Below are 22159 nucleotides of genomic sequence, written 5' to 3'. Positions count from 1 at the left end.
TACATCAAGGTGTATATGCCGTGCCTCCAAGCTTTCTTATTCGTTTTGCTAATAAACGTTCTATGTTTCTTATTTATTTGGTTCCACAGTGTTTGCTGATTTTCAGTTTTATATACCTATTTAAACTTTGTGTAGCCTAAGTAATTTGTTATTTTATTAGGTATAGGCCTATATGGTGTATTTTTATACGTTTTGTTAATAAAAGTTCTGAGTTTGACGTTGTTGTTGCTTGAATTGAATCAACGCTGAATTGCCCCCAATTTGAAAGTGAAAGTAAAATGCGCACAGCGCTTTTTCAAGCTATTTGAAAGCCAAGAAATCCAAGGAAAAGGGGAAAAACTCAAACGAACAATTGCTTGACGCCGAATTGCGGCAGTTGCCACTAATTTGAAAGTGAAAGTAAAATTCGAACGGCACTTTTACAAGCCATTTGAAAGCGAAGAAGAGAGGGAAACTCAAACGAACTAACCCCCCACCCCCACCCCAACGGTGATACCGGTATTACCGGTGTTGTCACTCGTCGATTAACCAGTGGGAAAATTTCCTCACCGTCACAACCCTACTTTGTAACCTTCCTTGGAAGTCTCGTCTATTCGAATTAATATACATTAATTAAATTAATATTTAATGAGTTTAATACAAGTTAAACTGACAGCATTTGTGGTATAGTGTTATAATAACCACAAAAAAATACTTTTGACTCGTTCCTTGTTTCAAGGTTACAGTGAAACACTTACAATGGTAATGTGTAGGACCCAGTTTTGGAGGATTTTAATGCAGAAATAGGAAGCCTAGAATTTTATAAAGCACTGTTTCCCCTGAAATTTGAGTACACAATAATAATAGTAATATATTATTATTATTTCTATCATCAATTTTCAAAATATCTTTATTATTATTAAAAAAAAGAAATTTAACCAATGCAATACTATTGTACTGTAAAATAAAAAAGTAGTATTTAATAATAATAATTCATTTTACAGAACAACAGTAAAATGACACTAATATTTATGTCTGTCTTGATTTCTTTGCTTCCAAAAGTGAAATCACAGAACTTTTATTTTGGCATGAAACTGAAAGGAGACCTCAAAACTTCTCTTTGTGCAGCTCTGTCAGAATGTGTTAAATATATTTGAAAACAGCATTTTTTTTTAGATTTTCACAATTCACGTGGATCATACTTTTCAGGTTGGGAAATACGGAAACTACAAAAAATACAACTTATGCTTTATTTTAGCAGTAAAGCTGTTTAAATCATAATTTTTTACAGTCGTTTTAGGGTTTTAGGGTTCATGGGATTCCGTTGTCATTACAAAAAATGTATAAAACTGGACGCAACTTATAACAGAATTTTTTTTTTTTTCTAAAATCATGTTAACACTTACAATGTTTACATCTTGTGGCTGTGTGATTGAAACAGTGAGTATTTTAATTTTTACAGATTGGCCCAATTCACTTTCATTGTGTCTGCTTCACTGTAACTCTTTTTTTTTTTTTTAAGAAATGGAGAGACAAATGCTGTCGACTGAGCTTAACTTGGGAAATATTCCTTTAATTGCGCACGTCAGGGAATATCTTACGGCAGCGGAGTCTTCCTCCACAGCTCTTTGGCTTTGAGCGTCTGATAGACGGTTTTCTGTCGTCCGTCAGCGCCGTTCTCTCCCCTTCTGCTGCTCTGCATCACACGCGAGTATTCCATCTTCTCGTCCCACGTCCCAGACAGAACATAGTGCGCTTTCCCATCTTTATCCGTCACCACCCCCGTGACCTAGAGAGAGGCATTGCACAAGAAGGAAGTGAAAGCAGACATAAATTCCAGAACGGGCAAAAAGAACACGAAAAGTTGCAAAGGGTGATTGATGAAAGGGGAAAAAACTGACATGGAAAGAAGTCAGTGGAACAGCTGCTGACTCACCTTTCTGGCCACGTCTCTGGAGAAGTAGCTGTACGGTGCGAATTTGAGATGACAGCGGTCGCCTGTTTTGTGGTTCACAACGTCTATTTCTCCTGACTGAATCCAGAGAGAAAGAGAGAGACACACAATTATCACTTATGAATTAAATTAAATGCCACACTATAGGTATTGCAATTTAAGGGCTACATTTGTATAATGCAAATGCAAAACCACCAGTAACGCTAATGATTTTGGGGAAAAATTAAATGCACAAAAAAAACTGGGTGCCAATTTTATTATATACATAATATCTTTTAAATTACATAAGCAAGTTCATAAGAAAGTGACATGTACCAAAAATTGCTGTAATGAAGTGAGCACATTTTATACACAATATTTACAGAAATTACTGTAGCATTATCTGCTGACAAGTCCATCAGCTCATTTTGTGACAGACACACTGATGATGATAATATGAAAATATATGTCTAAATAAGCAGACTGTGTTCTGACCTGATCTATCCAGAGTTTCCCGACAATGATATTGTGCACTGTGGTTGTGACTTTCTTCCAGGTGTAGTGATTGGTACTCTTCTCAAAAATACAATGAATAGAACCTGGAGAAACAAGCAATTCAAAATGAGCTTGAAAACTCTTGCTTAAAGACATAAATGTAAGCATTCAAATATCCATCTTTCCACATGAACAAAATATACTAATATATTAATGCAGAGATTCCACATTTATTTTGTCAGCCAAACCTTTTGACTTAAAATATCCTTTACTTGAAATACCCCGAGATTTTAAGATAATACTTTAATAATTTAACAACACATTTACAGTTCTCTGATGTTGGTTAATAGTCACCCCTTAGGTATCGAAATTTGGTACCGAACGACAAGACGTTTTTCGATACTCGATGGTATCGAGGCAATTCGGTCGGTGCCTAAAAAGTATCGAACTCGATACCCAGCCCTACACATGACATCATGAAAATAAATAAAATATTTATTTGTATTTAATATATAATAAAAAAAATGTTGTGTTTTATTTTGAATGTTTTTATTTTCAATAATTTATACATTTTCATTTTACATTTTTATGATTTAAATTTATTTTTTTTAATAATCGATTCACAAAACCTAGTTTGGTCAACCCTGTATAGTACCATTTAAATTGGCCTATCAAAAAAGTATTTGGATATTTAAGTCGCAATTAAAAATGTCCAAATGTTGTTGCATTAAATTAAATATCAAATCATGTGATACTTACTTTAAAGGCAGCACTGGCACATTTCAGGCAAAACATTTAGTTTCAGTTAGGTTTTTTAAATTATAAAACAACTTTTACTGTTGAAACTGCTACTGTTAAAAACACTTTGCATTTGTCAAATGTTAGTTGAACATATTCATAGTTAATGTGATTACATGTCCAAAAACTTTTTGATTTCACTCGACATTGTTTCTAATGGATTTGTTGCATTACACTTCCTGTTTTATAATATGTTTGTTTTAAAAAAATAAAAAAAACTTCCCTGTTAAATGAAAGCTGCATGTTATTTTAAAACTTGAACATTGTGATAAGGCTCAAAATAGGATAAATAGTTACCCAGGGGCATGATGGAGAGATATTTTCCCCTGAACTTGCTGGCCAAGGCAATCTCCTGTCTCAGGGTCCAGCCTCGCTCGGAGATCGCGTGATGGGCCGCAGCCGGAGGGTGATGGCTTACCTGAAGAACACATTAATATCAAGCGCAATTCGCTTCAGTTCAGCTCTTCCTCTATCTCAGGATAAACAAAGGCTCACCTGCTCGCAGAGGGACCTGTAGCCGCTCTCCTGCACGCGGTCCAGCTCAAATGTCTCTCCCAGCAGAGGGTTGAAGGGTTTGCCCGTGCGGTGAACTGTAGTGGAGTAAGAGGACACGGTGAAAGCTGCCACGTAGCACATCTGCTCCAGAGAGCTCTGGCACTTGGCGGCCCGGTCCAGCAGCTCGTAGTACTCCAGATCCTCGGAGAGACGCTGCAGCATGGACAGGGGCTCGTTGAAGTTCACCTGTGAAAAGTAAGGATGCGTTGACAGCAAATGCAATGAACCTGGGCTGTTTGGGATTCTCGTAAAGACACGGATGAACGTACAGGCATAGGGATTTTGGAGAGCTCTTTTCCGATACAGTTCTTCATGATGCTCCATAGATTGAGAGAGTAATTTGGTTTATCTGGGATTCGGGTCCGCCTCTTTCTCACAGGCACTAGTTCCTGGGACTGTGGAGATTCGGGATTGGATGCCAGAGACTGCTCATCTAGCTGTGAGAGGTTAAAAAAAACATGAACTTTAGTTGTCAATATGGGTTTTTGGATTTATAGACATCACATGGAATCGAATTTGACTCGCATACAACGGTGGTCAAAAGTATGGAATAATTACAATTTTTTATGTTTTTTTCGTTGTCTCTTCTGTTCAACAAGGCTGCATTTATTTGATCAATAATACAGTAAGAACAGGAATATTCTGAAATATTTTTACAATTTAAAATAACTGTTTTCTATTTGAATATATTTTAAAATTTAATTTATTCCTGTGATCAAAGCTGAATTTTCAGCATCATTACTCCAGTCTTCAGTGTCACATGATCCTTCAGAAATCATTCTAATATGCTGATATGCTGATTTGCTGCTCACGAAATATTTAAAAATCAAATTTTTAAATTGGAATAATATTTCACAACATTACTGCTATTACTGTATTTTTGGTCAAATAAATGAGCCATGGTGAGCTTAAGAGACTTCTTTAAAAAAAAAAAAAATTATTCTGCCAGTGTACATAAACACTAACAACATAATGCCTTACCGACGTCGTCCCGTCGTCCATTCCCAGCTCGCTACTGATTCCGCTGACATTGCTGCCGGATCTCCTGAGAGAAATGGAAAGAGCGTATGAGAGAGCCAGAGAGTGAGAGAGAGGAGGAAGGGGAAGGGAAGGCAGAGGACACACACACTTAGGTCCAGTAACACTCATATGAGAAGAGAGTTAAGGGACAGCGAGGGATGTGAGTAAACAACAAGAGCGAGGCAGTAAATACAGACCTGTGATATTTGGGGTCTGCTGGTACGGTGATAAACTCTTGAACGTCCTCGCATGCGTCGAAGAATTCATTCTCCTCATCCTCGTCACTGGCGTCACCCTTTCCTGAAACTGGGCCTACAGGACAGAGAAAGCAGGAAGTATAAAATACAAACAGGACATCAGTATGTCATATCCAAATGTATAGCAGGAGTTTTTAAATATAGAAATGAGTTAGAATGATCAATATTCACAAGGAATTGGCTGACAATTTAAAAAATAAGGAATACTTTGAATATTGCAAAGGTTTCATTGCAATTTTTTTAATTGGCCAATATGTTTATTAAAGAATAGAAAAGGAGTATTTTGAATCAGTTCAAACTGTATAATTCAAAATGTAAATTTTAATTGATTAAAAAATCTGATTTAATGACTCATTTGCAATACCAAAACATTTTTAAAACAATTTAGTTATTAAAATGTTGTGAAATACACTACCTTATTGTATCAAAATGATACATTTCAAAAGAAATTAATAATTTTATTAAGCATGCATTAAATTGATCAAAAGTGTCAGTAAAGACATGTATAATGTTACAAAAGATTTCTATTTCAAATAAATGTTCTATTTCAAATAAATAGTGTTAAACTATTTATTCATCAAAGAATCCTGAAAAAATGCATCACAAACAGTTCCCACCAAAATATGAAGCAGCACAACTGTTGATAATAATAAAATGTTTCTTGAGCAGTAAATCAGCATATTAGAATGATTTCTGAAGGATCATGTGACACTGAAGACTGGAGTAATGATGCTGAAAATTCAGTTTGCATCACAGGAATAAATTACATTTTACAATATACTCAAATAGAAAACAGTTGTTTTGAATTGTAAAAAAAATTCACAATATTACTGTTATTACTGTATTTGTGATCAGATAAATGCAGCCCTGGTGAACATAAGAGACTTAAAAACATCCAACCCCAAACTTTCAAACTTTTTTTGTATATTTAGGTACATATTTCTGTTTATTAACATGTAGTGCTGTACTTCTTTGTTTAATGAAAACTATGCTGTGATTAAAATTTTCTGTTTCAGTTTTGAAAGACTCATTCAAAAGAATTTGCTTATAAAAGTCATTCATTGGTGAATCAAACATCACTAGTTGTCACTTCATTGTTGTGTGCAACTAGCGAAGACACCGCATTAGAAATCTTAGTCTACATATTAGTCTATATATAATTTTGTGGCACCCAGACTTTCGGTTTCAGTTGTACAGTACCTTTGCTATCTATGGCAGGGTTGCTCTGGGATGCAGGCAGTACGGTCGCTCCTCTGAAGGCTCTCTCCAGATGGTTGTGTTGTTTGGCGAGCTGCTCCAGTGTCTCCTCCAGTCGCACTCTCTGCTCTCTCTCGGCCTGCAGGGCTTTCTGCCAGCGCTTACTGTGAGTCTGAGCCAACGCCAAGAAGTCCCGGCAGGCCTGGGTATCAGATTGTTAGAGAATCGTTAAGAATACGTTTAACTGTGGTTTCTGTGTGCTAAACAGACAACCACAAGTGAATGAGGTAGTGAGTCGCATTTTCCCTAAAGCAAATGTTTTGCTCGGTGGTCTTACGTTGATCATGGCATTGGAGGTGATGCGGAAGAGAGTGGCTCGCTCCGTCACCTGTCGAATCTTTTCACTCGTCTCTCCTCCTAGCCGGACTCCCTCCAGCTCAGACAAGGACCTGAAAGAAAGCATAATAAACAACAAATTGGCCATCACACAGAGACTTTATATGAGCCGAATCTGAGTGGAAAACCAAAGGTTTTAGACACACCTTCATTTTCTTGAATATTACTATTTTCCACACTTCAAAATAATAGTAAAACCATCAAAACTGAAGTGAAATAAAGAGTGTGTGTGTTCATATAGATATATAGATAAACAGACAGAAACCTGAAAAAAATAAAATAAAATTTGAAATGTTGCCTTGGCAAATTACTGAAATAAAAAAATAAGTTGAAGCTCTAAAATTACTAAAACTTAAACTAAAAATAAAACTGAAAATATAACAATAAAATCTAAATCAAAATATGAATATCTTTATAAAATATAAATAACATAAAACTTGGAGAAAAAAATCTAAATGAGAAATGTTGCCTTGGCACATAACTGAAATAAAATAAGTTGAAGTACATAAATTACTCAAACGTAAGCTTAAATTAAGTTTTAATATAATGTTGCCTTGGCAAATTACTGAAATAAAAAATAAGTTGAAGCTCTAAAATTACTAAAACTTAAACTAAAAATAAAACTGAAAATATAACAATAAAATCTAAATCAAAATATGAATATCTTTATAAAATATAAATAACATAAAACTTGGAGAAAAAAATCTAAATGAGAAATGTTGCCTTGGCACATAACTGAAATAAAATAAGTTGAAGTACATAAATTACTCAAACGTAAACTTAAATTAAGTTTTAATATAATATTAAAAATAAATATATAACATTAAAAGCTAAATCAAAATATTAATAATATTTTAATAAAATATTAATATAATTATTTTGATTATTTTTAATTAAAAGTAAATAATTTAATAATTTGTAAATAAATATAATTAAAATAATAAATAAAATAATTAAAATAATATAAAAATATATAGATATATGAATGAAATAATAATAATAAATACATTTCAAGCAAAGGTTATTGATGTCATGAGGGCCATAAATTTAGTCAAGTGTGTCCAAACTGGTGGAGAAAGGTGGACTGACCGCTGCAGAGCAGAGCCGTGTTTGGCGATGAGGTCGTTGCAGGTGCTGAGATCCTCCACCTTGCTTCCCAGCGTCCGGAGGGTGGACTGCACCTCTGAGTTGCGTGAGCCTGCGCCCTGACCTGTTGCAGGAGGAGTGGAGTCATCCCCGGAGTCATCTGCAGGAAAAAAGAGGAACGAAAACTGTGAAACAGAAACCTCAAAGTGTGCATTTTTGTGCTATTCTCGAAAATGTGGTTTCCCATTCCTATCCAACGGACCCGATTCAGCCTGCATGCGGAAAGCTTTGGCTTTGGCCAGCTCCAGTGCTGTGATCCACCGCTGCCGCTCTACCTCTGAGCTGGCCTTCAGGTGATACGTCTGCGTGCCGCCATTAGAGATGACGAAGTTGCAGGAGTCCTCCACCGCGATATTGGCCGTGGCCAGGTTTATGGTGCCCCGACATGTGTGACCCATCTCCGCCTGGGTCCTGGAAGAGCAAAAGGGATGAAGATAAGATGATGTGTTTAAGAAAAAACACTTTAGTTGGTCATATTTATATCCTACTTTAGATTCAAACTGGGTTTTTCAGTTTACATGACGTTCAGACGGACCCTTCCTCACTAAACAGGTGGCCAGAATAAGACGCATTTCATAATGATAGTCTGGTTTTGTGAGGATAGAGCAGCATTTATGAGGCTCTCTTTAAACTAGTCAAGTCTTGAACAAAAGCCCCCTGACAGCTGTTTTTCAGCATCTGATGCAATATTCATGAATTAGCACTGAAAGGCAAGCATTCGAGAAATGCCTTCAGGTAGAGTTTCTTTCACTCTTGAGCATTTATGTGACAAATGATACGGTGCGTTACTGCTGCTATCACAGTATCTGGTATCAGACTGAAAACGAGCCTCATGTTTATGATCTTAGCAGATATTCTGAAAAATATTTACCTCAATAAACAATTCTGAATCTGAGCATGAATCAAATTAACCAGCTCCGAAATGAATAAATCAAATGTAAGACTGTAAGACTTAGACTGCAAATACAAAATGCAATATATTAAAAGTTTATTGCAAAATATTCAATAAACTCAATTCATATTCATAAAGAGGAGTACTAAATTTACAAAAACTAAAATCAATTAAAGCTAAAAAAAAAAAAAAAATTACTAAAGCACAAACAAAAATTAAAGGGATAGTTCACCCAAAATTCTGTCATTAATTACTTACCTTCATGTCGTTCCAAACCCCGTAAGAAAAAAAAAAAAGTATTCTCGTAGCTTCATAACATTACGGTTGAACCACTGATGTCACATGGACTATTTTAACAATGTCCTTACTACGTTTCTGGGCATTGAGCTTAATAGTTCCCTTGCTGTCAGTGTCTAAGCAGGATCAGAAAGCTCTCGGATTTCATCAAAAATATCTTAATTTGTGTTCCGAAGATGAACGAAGTTCTTATGGGTTTGGAATGACTTAAGGGGGGGGGTAATTAGAATTTTAATTTTTTTGGGTGAACTATCCCTTTAAAACTGAAAATAATAACAAAAGCTAATTCAAAGTATAATTAAATACTATAATAGTATACTGTATAAATACTAGTAAAATAACACTGTTGTATTTTATAAAAATGACCAGCTCATATGTAAACAGTACCAAATATATACAATATAAAGTTTCCATCTTTAACTGTAATTTGCCAACACGGGTGAATCACCAGTTCCAGGATTTTTCATACTCGGCAGGAAAAAATGAGGCAAACCTGTTTGGACGGGCTGTGTTTGGACATGGTACAAGACCGATGCCAGCTGATTTAACAGAGGCACAACAGTCCAGAGCCTGTAACCTGTGAAACTGTGAAATCTCTTCCTCGCCCTCTACATTTCCTGATGCATCTTTCAAACACACAATGAGAGTGATGAGAAACCATTGCAGGACCAGAGGAAGTGCTGAAATCAAGCCTTAAGTCGAGCCTGTGATCCTCCTGAACAGAGTTGACCTCTTAAGACTGTCACGTGACCCAAACTCATTCAGCCAATCATGTGGAGGTGGAAAAGACAATGTGCACTTGTGTCTTTTATTTACACTGTAATGCTACAGTAAGGTTTGCCACACCATTTGACTTATGCATTTTCATGACTTTTCTAGTTGATTAATGGATATGGATTTTTCAAAAATTATTTCATAGAGATTGCAATCACAAAGAATAATTTCTAGTGGATGAAAATTTTTTAGAGCGGAGCATTGCAACATAACTAAATATTCACTATAGAAATCACAGCCCAACATTGGAAAAAGTGCTTAATGTCTTAAAACTAAATCATTATGGTAATTGTATTACAAAGAATGAGTGGGACGTTTCCACTGTATGTGCAAATATTTTATATATTATGACATCACACAAAAAATGCAATGCACTTCTGGGCGTATTTAATAACAACAGACAGTATATGCAATGCACCTCTGAGTTTATTAGACAAGCATCTGTTAAACGGATCTCAGTTTCAACTTAAATCCAGTATATAAAAGTTGGATATGTAACAGATTGCATGATGAATAATCAACAAAATATTTTCTATGTAATACTATTTATGCAAGTAATTCTATTTGAGATTTATCAGAAGTTACTACATTAAAAATTAGTGCAAAGCCAAATTTGATCAGAATTTCATGGTTTTTATTCACATACACAAGTCCAAATGTTGCGATGATTTTTAAATATTTTTAAAACAAGTCTCTTATTCTCACCAAGGCTGCATTTATTTGATCAAAAATACATTGAAACAGTAATATTGTGAAATATTATTGCAATATAAAACAAATGTTTTCTATTTGAATACGTTTCCTGTGCTCAAAGCTGAATTTTCAGCATCATTATTCCAGTCTTCTGTGTCACATGATCCTTCAGAAATCATTCTAATATGCTGATTTGTAAAACTTTTTTTTTTTATTATTATTATTTAAGTTGAAAATAGAATGCATTTATTTGATCAAAAATACATTGAAACAGTAATATTGTGAAATATTATTGCAATATAAAACAAATGTTTTCTATTTGAATACGTTTCCTGTGCTCAAAGCTGAATTTTCAGCATCATTATTCCAGTCTTCTGTGTCACATGATCCTTCAGAAATCATTCTAATATGCTGATTTGTAAAACTTTTTTTTTCAGGATTCTCTGATTAATAGAAAGTTCAAAAGAACAGCATTATATATGTCTTTACTGTCACTTTTGATCAATTTGCATCCTTGCTAAGTGAAAGTATTAACTTCTTTAACATAAAAAAAATGTCTTACTGACACTAGCTTTTTAATGGTGGTGTATCCATTCACAAAGTGCCAGTAAGCATTGCCAAATGTTAGATGGTTATTAACTGTCTAATAACTGTCTGTATATCTTTCACTGCAGTTAAAATCAGCTATTTATGAACTCTTTTGGAAATAGGATGTTACAACGCCACACACATAATTTTTTTGCTCATTTTCAGCTCGACCTGAATGAAGCACTACAGATATTTTTTATTTGCTTTGGTGTGGCATAAGCACAGTATTTATTTAATGACATTTACATTTCATTTTCGTATTCAAGAAACAATTACAACATAAGCAAAGTAGTCAAAAATAAAGCAATACTCTCATTAGCCAACTGTTAGGGCGTTGGACTTTGTTATTTTATCATATATTTAAACATCAGGTGATGAGGGTGGATTTTAAAGAATGTGTTATCCTCTCATCTCAAACTGATGAGCAAACAGTGAGGATCGCACGAGCAAACAGACACACATGTGGGCGCTCCTGCATGCTCTCACACACACACAGCATTAATAATTGACAGAGCCCAATGAGATGAATGCAGCTTCAACACCAGATCAACTCCGACTCAAATCTAATTACGTAAAATGGCATCATCTTACAGACCGACGAACACCAGAAGGTGTTGAGTTTGTTCGCCCATTTAGCATCCATCCATTCTAGGGTTATTATCGTTAACTAAAACTATTAAAACTTTTTTTTTTTTTTTTTTAAATAAAGCTGAAATATAAAATAAAATATAAATATTAGATTAGATTAAAAACTAACTTATTTCAGTTAGTTGACAAAGCAACATTTCTAATTTTTGTTTAGTTTAAGAATTAAACCTGGAAATTAAATAAATAAATAAAACCTAAATAGTAATTAAAAAATTAACTAGTAATATTTTTTTTAAAAATTAAATAAATAAAGCTAATAAAAAATTACAAAACCATATTACAAAATCACAAAAAATTAACTAGTAATATTTAAAAAAATAAATAATAATAATAAAGCTAATAAAAAATGACAAAACCACATTACAAAATCACAAAAAATTAACTAGTAATATTTAAAAATAAAAACCTAAAAGTAATTTTAAAAAATGACAAAAGCATATTACAACATTACTAAAAGTTTAATTAAATTTAAAACAAAAACTGAAAGTATAAAAAAATAAAAGCTTATTTAAAATATTAATACAAAACTACTAAAATACTAAAATAACACTGGTCCATCCAGTCCAATGGTTTGAAGTAATTCGTATGATTTGAGGCATCATCAATAAAGCACAAACAACATGGGAAAGGTTATGCATAAGTTTGAGGGGTTTGTATGAGTAAAAGCAAAAGTGATGCTTGTCGTACCAAGAAAATTTAAGTTATTTCACTATCTAGAGCTTTGCACCTTATCAGATATTGGTGAAAGGCCAAAGCACACTTGACAACATCACAAAGGGTTCATAAGGACATCAGCCATTCCTATCAACCATTGGGAGACCTTTTGTCTGACGGAAACAGTACCTGACAACATTTTCTTTTTTTGTCCCTAGAGGTCAATAAACAACAATAACACGTCACAAACCCACCTGTAGTAAGACAGCAAGCCATTGCTCAGGACGAACCAGCGCCTTTGGTATCCCTTTATGTAATTAGTCCATTTGAAGAGCCAGCCTTTATAAGTGTCCCCAGGGGCCGGGGTGGGCGCTTTGGGCTCCGACATCACGACAGCCCGTGGCTTCACAGTGTCTGAGGGGGGTCTGGGGGTGAACACAAAGGGTTAAACAGGTTAGTTGACACCAATGCCTGTGTGATTCACACCTTGATGGACAACATTTTTTCTTGTACCCCAAGGCACCTGAAATGTTTACTAACACACCTAAGTTGTGTCGTTCCCTACCTAGACAGCATTTTACGGGCTGTGTGTAGGTTGACAGCACACTAGGTTTTGAAACACAGCCCAAATCTTTCATATAAAGACTGAAACGTGTTATACTCAGTGGATATCATGTCAACGGGCTCGTTTCGCCTACGTGTCACTCTGTGAATCCACTTCATGACATTTACAGACACGAATTAAAACAAAACTCTTTAAACAGCAGTGTTTACGACCGTAATAAACGAAAACAAACATATCTCGGGCTATTTAAAACTTTGTTTAGATAAACAAGGCCTGTATGCAGGAGTCATTCACACACAACTACGAGTCCAAATGACGCTAAAATGACAAAGTTTATTCATAACGCCATGACATATAATATAAACAGTCTTAATGTTTTATTAAAAATCCAGTTTGCTTACACGCATGTGCATAAACGTAAAATGACTTTGACGGCTAATTCAGCTAACGGCTAATAAAACTGACGCGCTATCGCGAGACATGACCGCGTAAAGTCAAAAACACCGATATATCTGTAAATAAAACACTTGTGTGAAGACAAATCAGCGATAAGCCTGTCAAATGCGCGTTTATCCTCTAAAGGCCCTTTAATAATGACAGCGTGCGGGGAAATGGGTGTTAAACTGAAGCTAACTAGCCTGTGCTAACCTTCAAGCTGTGTATAATGACAGAAATCCCGACAATTCATGCAGAACATCAGATGAAACCTCGGGGAAATCACGCAAAGCGACATGACAAGGCATGGAAATCTGAAATCCCCAGTGCTGAAATGATTTAAAGTGTGTAGGTGGGTGCTTGCCAGCTCTTACCTGATCTCTCAATGATCCCCTCTGAAGAAGGAAGTCAGTGACATGAGATCACAAGAGTGAGTTACTCCGCGCACAACTCGCATAAAAGTCACATTATTGCATCTTTCCCCCTTCACACAATACAGACACCGTCCTGATTCTGAGCAGTACATGTGCCTGCATGATTAGACTTACTCGTTAATGACATTTTAGTCGAAATAGGATTTGTTTTAGTGTGTAAATGTGGTAAATATGGCGAAATAATAGATCAATAAAACCGCCCGAGTTACAGTGATTTTAAGAAGGTGCTTTGTTGTAAAATCACTGTCATGCATGACTTCGAGTGGTTTATTGCTTTTATAAAACGCTGGCGGCAGTGATATAATAGAAATACAAATGTTCAAGGATCATCTACATGTATTATTTATAATAACCGGAATAAACAGTTCTTCCAAGTAATTTAGTTCATTATCTAATTGTGGGCTGTTTACGGTTGCCGTGCAACGTAGCATCTCAGTGCATTGTTTTTTTTTAACCTCTTTAATAATAACCAGTCATTATCATTATTAAACACAAACAAGGCAAGCAGCATTGAAAGAGAAAATCAATAAGCATAAATAATAGCTATAAATAGTTGCATAAAACAAAAATAATTGCTTACAATTATTTTATAATGCAAAATTTCAAGGAGGTTAATCAGCATGTAACATTATAATATTAATCATCAAATAATTTTGAGAGTTTTGAGGCTTTTCGTTTTTGTCAGCAGGTTTAATAAAAAAATTCAAATGTTTTTTAAATGCCACTAAACTTTGGAGCAACCTAACTGGCCTATAATCAAAATATTATTACACAAATATTATTCATTAAAACACCAAACTTGACAATGTGATATTCAAAAGTCGTTGTTGTGTTCTGATCATTTATACATTTAATCCCCAAATCACGTAACAATTATAGGCTACAATTATAGGAAAAATGTTCCTGAGATTGAAACTCGTTGCATTAATTTAACAGGTGTATAAGCGAATGCGTTTCATTCATCATTCAGGCCACTGTAAATCAATGCAAATTTATAAACAAATAAGTAAAAAAAAACTGAACATTTATAAATAATCTTAAAAATAAAATAAAAGTGTAATATCTGGGATATTTTGTAATTTGTTGGGAAATGAAATGTGTTCCTTACACTGAATGTAAAATGCTACAGTAAAAACCAGTTAACTGTAAGACACTTAATTCTATGTAGGCTAATAAAATGATATTATATTTTATGTTCCGGTTTATGTAAGAATATGTCCACAAACTCCACCAAATCTTTCTTCTAGTTTGAGGTCAAAGCATCTAATTCCACCGGTATGTGGCAGATCATTTATAGCCTACATTTAGTTCCAAAATCACGTAACAATAGTACAAATGTAGGAAAAACATTCCTGAGACTGAAACTCGTTGCATTAATTTAACAGGTGCGTAATTAAAGCAATAAGCTAATGCGTTTCATTCATCATTCAGTCATTTTGTTTTGACGTGTCCACTCTAAATCAATGCAAATTAATAAACAAATAAGTAAATAAACTGAACATTTATTAATAATCTTTCAAATTAAAATAAAAGCGTAATTATTTATGCCTATGCCTTGCACTGAATGTGTGAAAAATACAATAACATTTTTTTTATTAAACACTTGTTTAGGAAATACAAAAGTGGAAAAAAACATATGCCAAGAAAAAGAGTTAGGGGTTCAAGGATGGAGAGAGAGAGAGAGAGAGAGAGAGAGAGAGAAAATAATAATAGTAATAATAATAATAAAATAACAACAAAAACAATTACATTAAAAAATTTTTTTTTTTAAATGGATGAAAAAAATTTAAACAGATCACATAACAATAAACATAACAATCTTTCATACAAAACATAAAATTAAACATAAAAAATTATACAAGAACACCAAAAAAGTGAGCATACTGTACATTCAAAGTTTTAGTTGCCTTTTTGTTCCAGGAGGTAGTTCTTCTAGTTATTCCACCGGTAGGTGGCAGTACGTGCGCTTGTTTGCTAGTAGACGAAGTCCGTGAAGAAGATTGTGTGTCATGCGCTGCAGTGTTCAGCTCCCAGTGTTTTGTTTTCAACTACAACACTCTCTGTTCAAGATATACACATATTACACCTACAGGGTAAGTGATGAATGCACGACGAGTTTAGAGAAGCAGAGAGAGAGAGAAAATAATAATAGTAATAATAATAATAAAATAACAACAAAAACAATTACATTAAAAAAAATTTTTTTTTAAATGGATGAAAAAAATTAAAACAGATCACATAACAATAAACATAACAATCTTTCATACAAAACATAAAATTAAACATAAAAAATTATACAAGAACACCAAAAAAGTGAGCATACTGTACATTCAAAGTTTTAGTTGCCTTTTTGTTCCAGGAGGTAGTTCTTCTAGTTATTCCACCGGTAGGTGGCAGTACGTGCGCTTGTTTGCTAGTAGACGAAGTCCGTGAAGAAGATTGTGTGTCATGCGCTGCAGTGTTCAGCTCCCAGTGTTTTGTTTTCAACTACAACACTCTCTGTTCAAGATATACACATATTACACCTACAGGGTAAGTGATGAATGCACGACGAGTTTAGAGAAGCGCTTTAGACAGAGTAGTTAGACTGTTAGTTTCACGAAAGAATATTATTCTGTTTTCAGGGAGATGCCTGTGTGCTGCTTACTAGTAAGTGAAGATGATTCACATAAACCCATTCAGCTTCATCACCAGCGATCCGTGACTCTGGGTCGAGGACCAGAAACTAAGATAAAAGACAAAACGTGCTCAAGAGAACAAGGTAGAGATTTTATTCCATATGAGAGCAAGTGAGAGATGCAGGCGTTATTAAAGAAACTACAACTGTTTTTTTTCTTCTTGCAGTTGAATTGAGAGCTGATTGCAGCAGAGGATTTATCTCTGTTAAACAGGTATGCTAGAATATTATAAATATTATCGAAAATATTCTAATAATATGGAATATAATGAACGTTTAAAGAAGCAAATCTATAAAATATAATAATGCATGCTTGAACCACTTGTTTATTTTTTAACAGTTGGGTGTGAATCCTACGAGTGTGGACAGTGTGGTTGTGGGCAAAGGCAATCAGGTACAATGTCATTAAAGTAGCAAACAGCTTTTTGAAAACATCTGAGTGACATACTGTATCTCAATATTTATCATTGGTCTGAACTTTTTATTTAAATCAGGAACAATCATTTCAGTCAGATAGTTATGGTTGTGCAGTAGATTAAAAAAGTTTCATTCAAAAGCTAATATACAGTAAAATTCTGGTTAAGAATAATCAAATCAGGATTTTCACATAGTTTGCACTAAATTAACACAAGGATGAATTATAATTATTTATATGCATAGCACACAGTAATGAAAAGCAATATTTACCTACACATATTTTGTTCAAAATCATTTTAGAGTATGTAGAGCACGCTCTCGTTAACCATCATTTATGTGTTATTCAGCATCTGGCAAACTTACCATGTCCGCAAATGTCCTGTTCTCTTGTAATTGAGGCTGTATTGCACAGGTTACTGGTCTTAATATCCTACAAACCACATGTCGCCCAACTCTACAATCAGGTGACCATAAAGCCGGGCCAGAGACTTTACATGGTCAATCAGCAGTATCCTTACAGAGTGAACTTCACTGAGGACACGTCTACTGCCAGATCTGCTGCAGACTTGAGCAAACCTTCAAAAAGACCCCATCAGATGAGCTCTGAGGGGAACGGAGAGAAGATCAAGAGCCCTGCAAACACAACATCAACACCGTATACAGACCATCACAGAATATCAGACGATTCGCCTCCACCAAAAAAGACACCGCCATCTGAATCAGATAAATCAGTGAGTTTCATTTGGCTCTAGATTCACATACTCATCACTGTATACTTTACGAATCATTGGCATGGACATCTTTACATCATAAGAGGAAATTGCATATGTTCATTGCTAAGGCACTTTTAGGTAAGTTGCTTTCTTATATTTCAAATCTCCTAATTTTTTCTACAAGTAGTTACTGTACTAGATCTCTATCGTACATTCGGTTAAAAGTTTCAAAAGTATGCTCAGAATTTGGAAAATGTGCTTTTTCTTTTTATGCCCTCTGGGCTTGGAATGATCTGCAAACTGTAGGGTTTGGAAAAATTAATCGTTAAACGAATCGTTTGGTAGTCGTTGAGCAAATAAGGTAAAAATAAATGCATATTATAAGACAATGAAAGTGTTTTTTGACCTTGCATGCATGTCAACCTGTTGTTGGGGACTCCCAAAACCAAAATATGAACCTTTCATTACCCATAATGGGGCACTTTAAACTCGATATACTGCCGTCCCAGAGTACTTTTAAATGTCTTTTGCTTTTGTTTTGATCTTGTTTTTCTTGACCTTACTTTTATTGTTTTGTATGAGTACAGTTTTTTTTTATTTTGTAGTTTTCTTTGTGTGAAACTATGTGCTGCCGTCTTGACCAGGTCTCCCTGGAAGAAGAAACTGTGATGTCTCATTCTCCTGGCTAAATAAAGGATAAATAGATAAATAAATCAGACTCTATAAGTCAGGAATTTTCAATAATTTGCTATAAAATTCAAATATATGATAGTTTATACTTGAAATTAAGGACTTTTAGGGTGTAGTTTCTGAGCTGGTTAAAAAAATTTTTAAAGTCTTTATTAAACTTTTTTTTTTTAATGTTGACCTCGTTTACTACATTGAGTTTTGAATTTAGATTAAAACACTGAAAAGATTCTTGTTTCCCAGGGATCGGCTGGCCATTGGAGCCAAGGGCTTAAAGTATCGATGCAGGACCCTAAGATGCAGGTATAAGTTGTTCTTTTCTGTTCAATCTTATATTGATTAAATAATTTAATATATTTAGTTCAAACTGACTTCAAGACTTTTATATGATTTATTTATATTTCAAATAAATGCTGTTGTTTTGACCTTTCCATTCATCAAAGAATCTTGAAAAAACAGCACGGTTTCCACAAAAATATGATATTGATAAGACATGTTTCTTGAGCAGCAAATCAGCATATTAGAATGATTTCTGACGGATCATGTGAAACTGAAGACTGGAGTAAAGATGCTGAAAAAAGGAATTAATTACTTTAAAAATATTAATAGCTCCCAATTTTTATCCTCAGGTGTACAAAGATGATCGGGTTGTGGTCATCAAGGACAAGTACCCAAAGGCGCAGTACCATTGGCTGGTGCTGCCGTGGGACTCGATCTCCAGTCTGAAGGCTCTGCGCTCGGAGCACGTGGGGCTGCTCAAACACATGCAGCGTGTGGGAGATCAGATGCTGCAGCAGTGCCCTGACGCTCACAAACTGAGCTTCCGTCTGGGATATCACGCCATCCCCAGCATGAGGTACTGACATCTGCGTCCTGATTGGCTGCTGAAGTGGGGAGGGCGGGGCTTGTCATGAATTAAATGTTTAGGATGTTTATTTCTTCTCAGTCACGTCCACCTACATGTAATCAGCCAAGACTTTGACTCGCCGTGTTTGAAGAACAAGAAACACTGGAATTCCTTCACTACTGACTATTTTGTGGAGTCTAAAGGTACATTATACACGAAAACAGCCTGTTACTCTAAATTAAAAATAAATGTCTTCATAATCCTTAAATCAGAATTTAATCATTTGCTCCATCACATGGATGCAAACCATAAAAGGAATAGTTGAAAAATGAACATTTGCTGAAACTCACTCTCTGGCCATCCAAGATGTAGATGAGTTTGTTTCTTCATCAGAACAGATTTGGAGAAATGTAGCATCACATCACTTGCTCACCAGTGGATCCTCTGCAGTGAATGAGAGTCCAAACAGCTGATAAAAACATGTGTGTACATTAATGAGGAAAAAAAATTAACATAAATGATTTTAGCAAATGGCTGCAATATAACAAAGAGTGAAAAATTTAAGGGGGTCTGAATACTTTCCGTACCCACTGTATATATATATATATATATATATAAAAACCTCTACAAGCTGTTTAAAGAAACAAGCATTTCCCTGAATAATAAAGGAAAGCATTCATGTTTCTCTTTCCACAGATGTCATTGCGATGCTGGAGCATGATGGGAAAGTGACGGTGAAAGAAGGCACTAGTGAATTACTGAAGCTGCCTCTGCGTTGTCACTTGTGTCATAAAGAGCAGCCGACCATACCTAAACTAAAAGAACATCTCAAAACTCACCTGCCTTCTTAAAGTCACAGGTATTTAATCTGTTAAAAGTCTGCTAAATTACAATTCATTTTGTAAACAGCCCATTGAATCCTTTAGTAAATTGAATTTGTTCTGGATATCTCGATACAGTGTTTTCATTCATTCAGACAGTCCTCACTTATTTTCATTATGAACATCGATACAGTAATGAATCAATAACATTTTGCACGTCTCTTTGGTTTTATTGAATGGAGTGATTAAAGATGGTAGTTAAAAGTAAATAGTTTTCCTTTCACACAGATGCACTTGATTGAAGCTGGAGTGTAATTTCAGCACTAAATGAAATTGCACAAATAACACTTTTCAGACAATTTGTTGATTGCTGGGATAAACAGGCCACCACAGTCATCTTGTTGTTCTCGAACAAACAGATTGCAATTCCATTTAGCGTGGTTTGTGATGTATACATTACACACTTCAGCGTATTGGCACGAGGGAAATGACAATCATTATGCTGTTCATTTAGAAGTTGAGGTCAAAATATATTTGCTTGTAACATACTGCTGCACAAAACAATATCATCAGCGAAAATAGCAGGATCTACTCTAGAATAATAAAATGACACTCAAAGAACAACTCTGAACCTTAACTGATCTGAAAAATCTTGCTGAGGGGATCCAATAATATTGCTTACATAGAAAAACAATGACAGTTCAAGTCTCTGCAGACAGGAGTGTATTTCACATCCGTTACAGAAGAAAATCTTTCACAATCAAATGACAAGATAAAATACAAAATATAAAAAAGTGAGATTACTAAAACAGGATTTGATAACAAAAATATCTAAAATACTAAGGCAGCTATTGCTAGCCGATAACTTCTGTATAAAATGTACTATCCTAAAAAACAAAAACAAATAAAAATGCAGTTAGATATAAAAACTGATATTATGGCTCTGGCATTTTTATTTTAAATAACCTGCAATATTCAACCTCTAAAGTGTTTTTCCATGCAAGTTTTCAGAAAACCCTACAAGGTTTTTGGATAAAAATGTAGGAGCAGAGACATTAGCTTGTAGACATCTATTGCCAGCATGTTGTGTTATATTTGTGCATGTACCCAGCTTTTCCCTGTAGTCATGATGACTGATGTCTGTCACATTAGAATCCCTGAAGAGAAGCTTTTGTGCATCTCAATAGCACTTTTTTTGGAGTGTCAGTTGATATAATACTACACTGCTCTTCATCAAGCCAGTGTACCTCCAGTCTGAAATATAATAAATGATACGAGTAAATAAATAAACAAACGTATATTTAATCCTGTGCTTGTTTTTCTGGAATTTCCAACTTCCAAAAGTCTAATAGAGTTAGTTCCTCCAAAAATGACAATTCTGTCCATCAGTTAACATCTAGTGAAGTGAAAAGCTGCATGTTTGTAGGAAACAAGTCCATCATTAAGATGTTTTTCATTTCTGACCTTTGCTTCTGGCTAAAATACAACTCCTCTATCCATAATATTGCTTTCTCCAATGAAATAGTCATCTCGTCTGAATCAGGAGAGAAATATGAACAGATTAAGCACTGTTAACAAGCCAGAACAATTCTAAACAAATTTGTGGGTGGATTTCAATGTGAGACGGGATGGACTTTTTCCACTGGAGGAAGCGTTATTGTGGATTATGGACTCGTATTTTGACCTGAAACAATGGTGTAAAGTTAAAATGTCTTAATGATGGATTTGTTTCTTACAAACATGCAGCTTTTCTCTTCACCAGACATGAATTGATGGACTGGAGTGGTGTGGATTATTGTGATGTTTTTTATCAGCTGTTTGGACTCTCATTCTGCTTTTCCCTGTAGTCATGATGACTGATGTCTGTCACATTAGAATCCCTGAAGAGAAGCTTTTGTGCATCTCAATAGCACTTTTTTTGGAGTGTCAGTTGATATAATACTACACTGCTCTTCATCAAGCCAGTGTACCTCCAGTCTGAAATATAATAAATGATACGAGTAAATAAATAAACAAACGTATATTTAATCCTGTGCTTGTTTTTCTGGAATTTCCAACTTCCAAAAGTCTAATAGAGTTAGTTCCTCCAAAAATGACAATTCTGTTATCATTTACACATCATCAAGTTGTTCCACACCTGTATTAATTTCTTTCTTCTGCTGAACATGAATGAAGATATTTTAAAGAATGTTGTGTTTTCGCTTTAGGAATTTTGTTGTGTGTTTTTATAGTCTATATAAT

At 34.7% G+C, this 22159-nt stretch overlaps 2 protein-coding genes across 17 annotated transcripts in view; one reads left to right on the top strand and one right to left on the bottom strand.

Annotated features, from left to right (window-relative positions):
* LOC107746077 (oxysterol-binding protein 1-like) overlaps positions 1-13771 on the bottom strand; it is a 29246-nt gene extending 15475 nt beyond the window's left edge. For 14 of the 16 annotated variants that reach the window (XR_001640653.1, XM_016560147.1, XM_016560141.1 and 11 more), the window contains exons 1-14: positions 13697-13771; positions 12577-12747; positions 7979-8187; positions 7720-7876; positions 6572-6683; positions 6238-6436; positions 4978-5092; positions 4742-4805; positions 4030-4197; positions 3701-3946; positions 3503-3623; positions 2408-2511; positions 1916-2011; positions 1581-1768 (exon numbers count right to left, since the gene is read on the bottom strand). Coding sequence is in view for 15 of the 16 variants with exons in the window: in XM_016560147.1 (XP_016415633.1) it covers positions 1581-1768; positions 1916-2011; positions 2408-2511; positions 3503-3623; positions 3701-3946; positions 4030-4197; positions 4742-4805; positions 4978-5092; positions 6238-6436; positions 6572-6683; positions 7720-7876; positions 7979-8187; positions 12577-12710 (1913 nt within the window). In the remaining variant the exon portion in view is untranslated. Of the gene's footprint in view, positions 1-1580; positions 1769-1915; positions 2012-2407; positions 2512-3502; positions 3624-3700; positions 3947-4029; positions 4198-4741; positions 4806-4977; positions 5093-6237; positions 6437-6571; positions 6684-7719; positions 7877-7978; positions 8188-12576; positions 12748-13535; positions 13663-13696 lie in introns of those variants that run through there. The other 2 variants (XM_016560134.1, XM_016560133.1) reach the window with 2 other exon arrangements.
* Positions 13772-16181: 2410 nt separating this feature from the next.
* LOC107746089 (aprataxin-like) lies at positions 16182-21175 on the top strand. Its single transcript, XM_016560167.1, has 9 exons — positions 16182-16288; positions 16381-16517; positions 16601-16647; positions 16774-16827; positions 17315-17581; positions 18494-18553; positions 18880-19106; positions 19197-19300; positions 19794-21175. Exons 2-9 carry the CDS (start codon positions 16385-16387, stop codon positions 19946-19948), a joined length of 1047 nt encoding a protein of 348 aa, XP_016415653.1. The 5' UTR covers positions 16182-16288; positions 16381-16384; the 3' UTR covers positions 19949-21175.
* Positions 21176-22159: the final 984 nt, after the last annotated feature.

This window comes from Sinocyclocheilus rhinocerous, unplaced genomic scaffold (genome assembly GCF_001515625.1).
Source record: "Sinocyclocheilus rhinocerous isolate Xijiao unplaced genomic scaffold, SAMN03320098_v1.1 scaffold107, whole genome shotgun sequence".
NCBI classification, from domain to species: Eukaryota; Metazoa; Chordata; class Actinopteri; order Cypriniformes; family Cyprinidae; genus Sinocyclocheilus; species Sinocyclocheilus rhinocerous.
Note: the sequence above shows the minus strand (reverse complement) of the source record. Positions and strands in the feature narration are given on the sequence as shown.

What these genes read in the sequence shown, in the direction of transcription:
- LOC107746089 (XM_016560167.1), top strand. Translation starts at nt 16,385, where the DNA reads ATGCCTGTGTGCTGCTTACTAGTAAGTGAAGATGATTCACATAAACCC. An exon ending in CATCTGAATCAGATAAATCA is followed by an intron (nt 17,582 to 18,493) that starts GTGAGTTTCATT and finishes CTTGTTTCCCAG; the next exon opens with GGATCGGCTGGCCATTGGAG. An exon ending in TGCAGGACCCTAAGATGCAG is followed by an intron (nt 18,554 to 18,879) that starts GTATAAGTTGTT and finishes TTTTATCCTCAG; the next exon opens with GTGTACAAAGATGATCGGGT.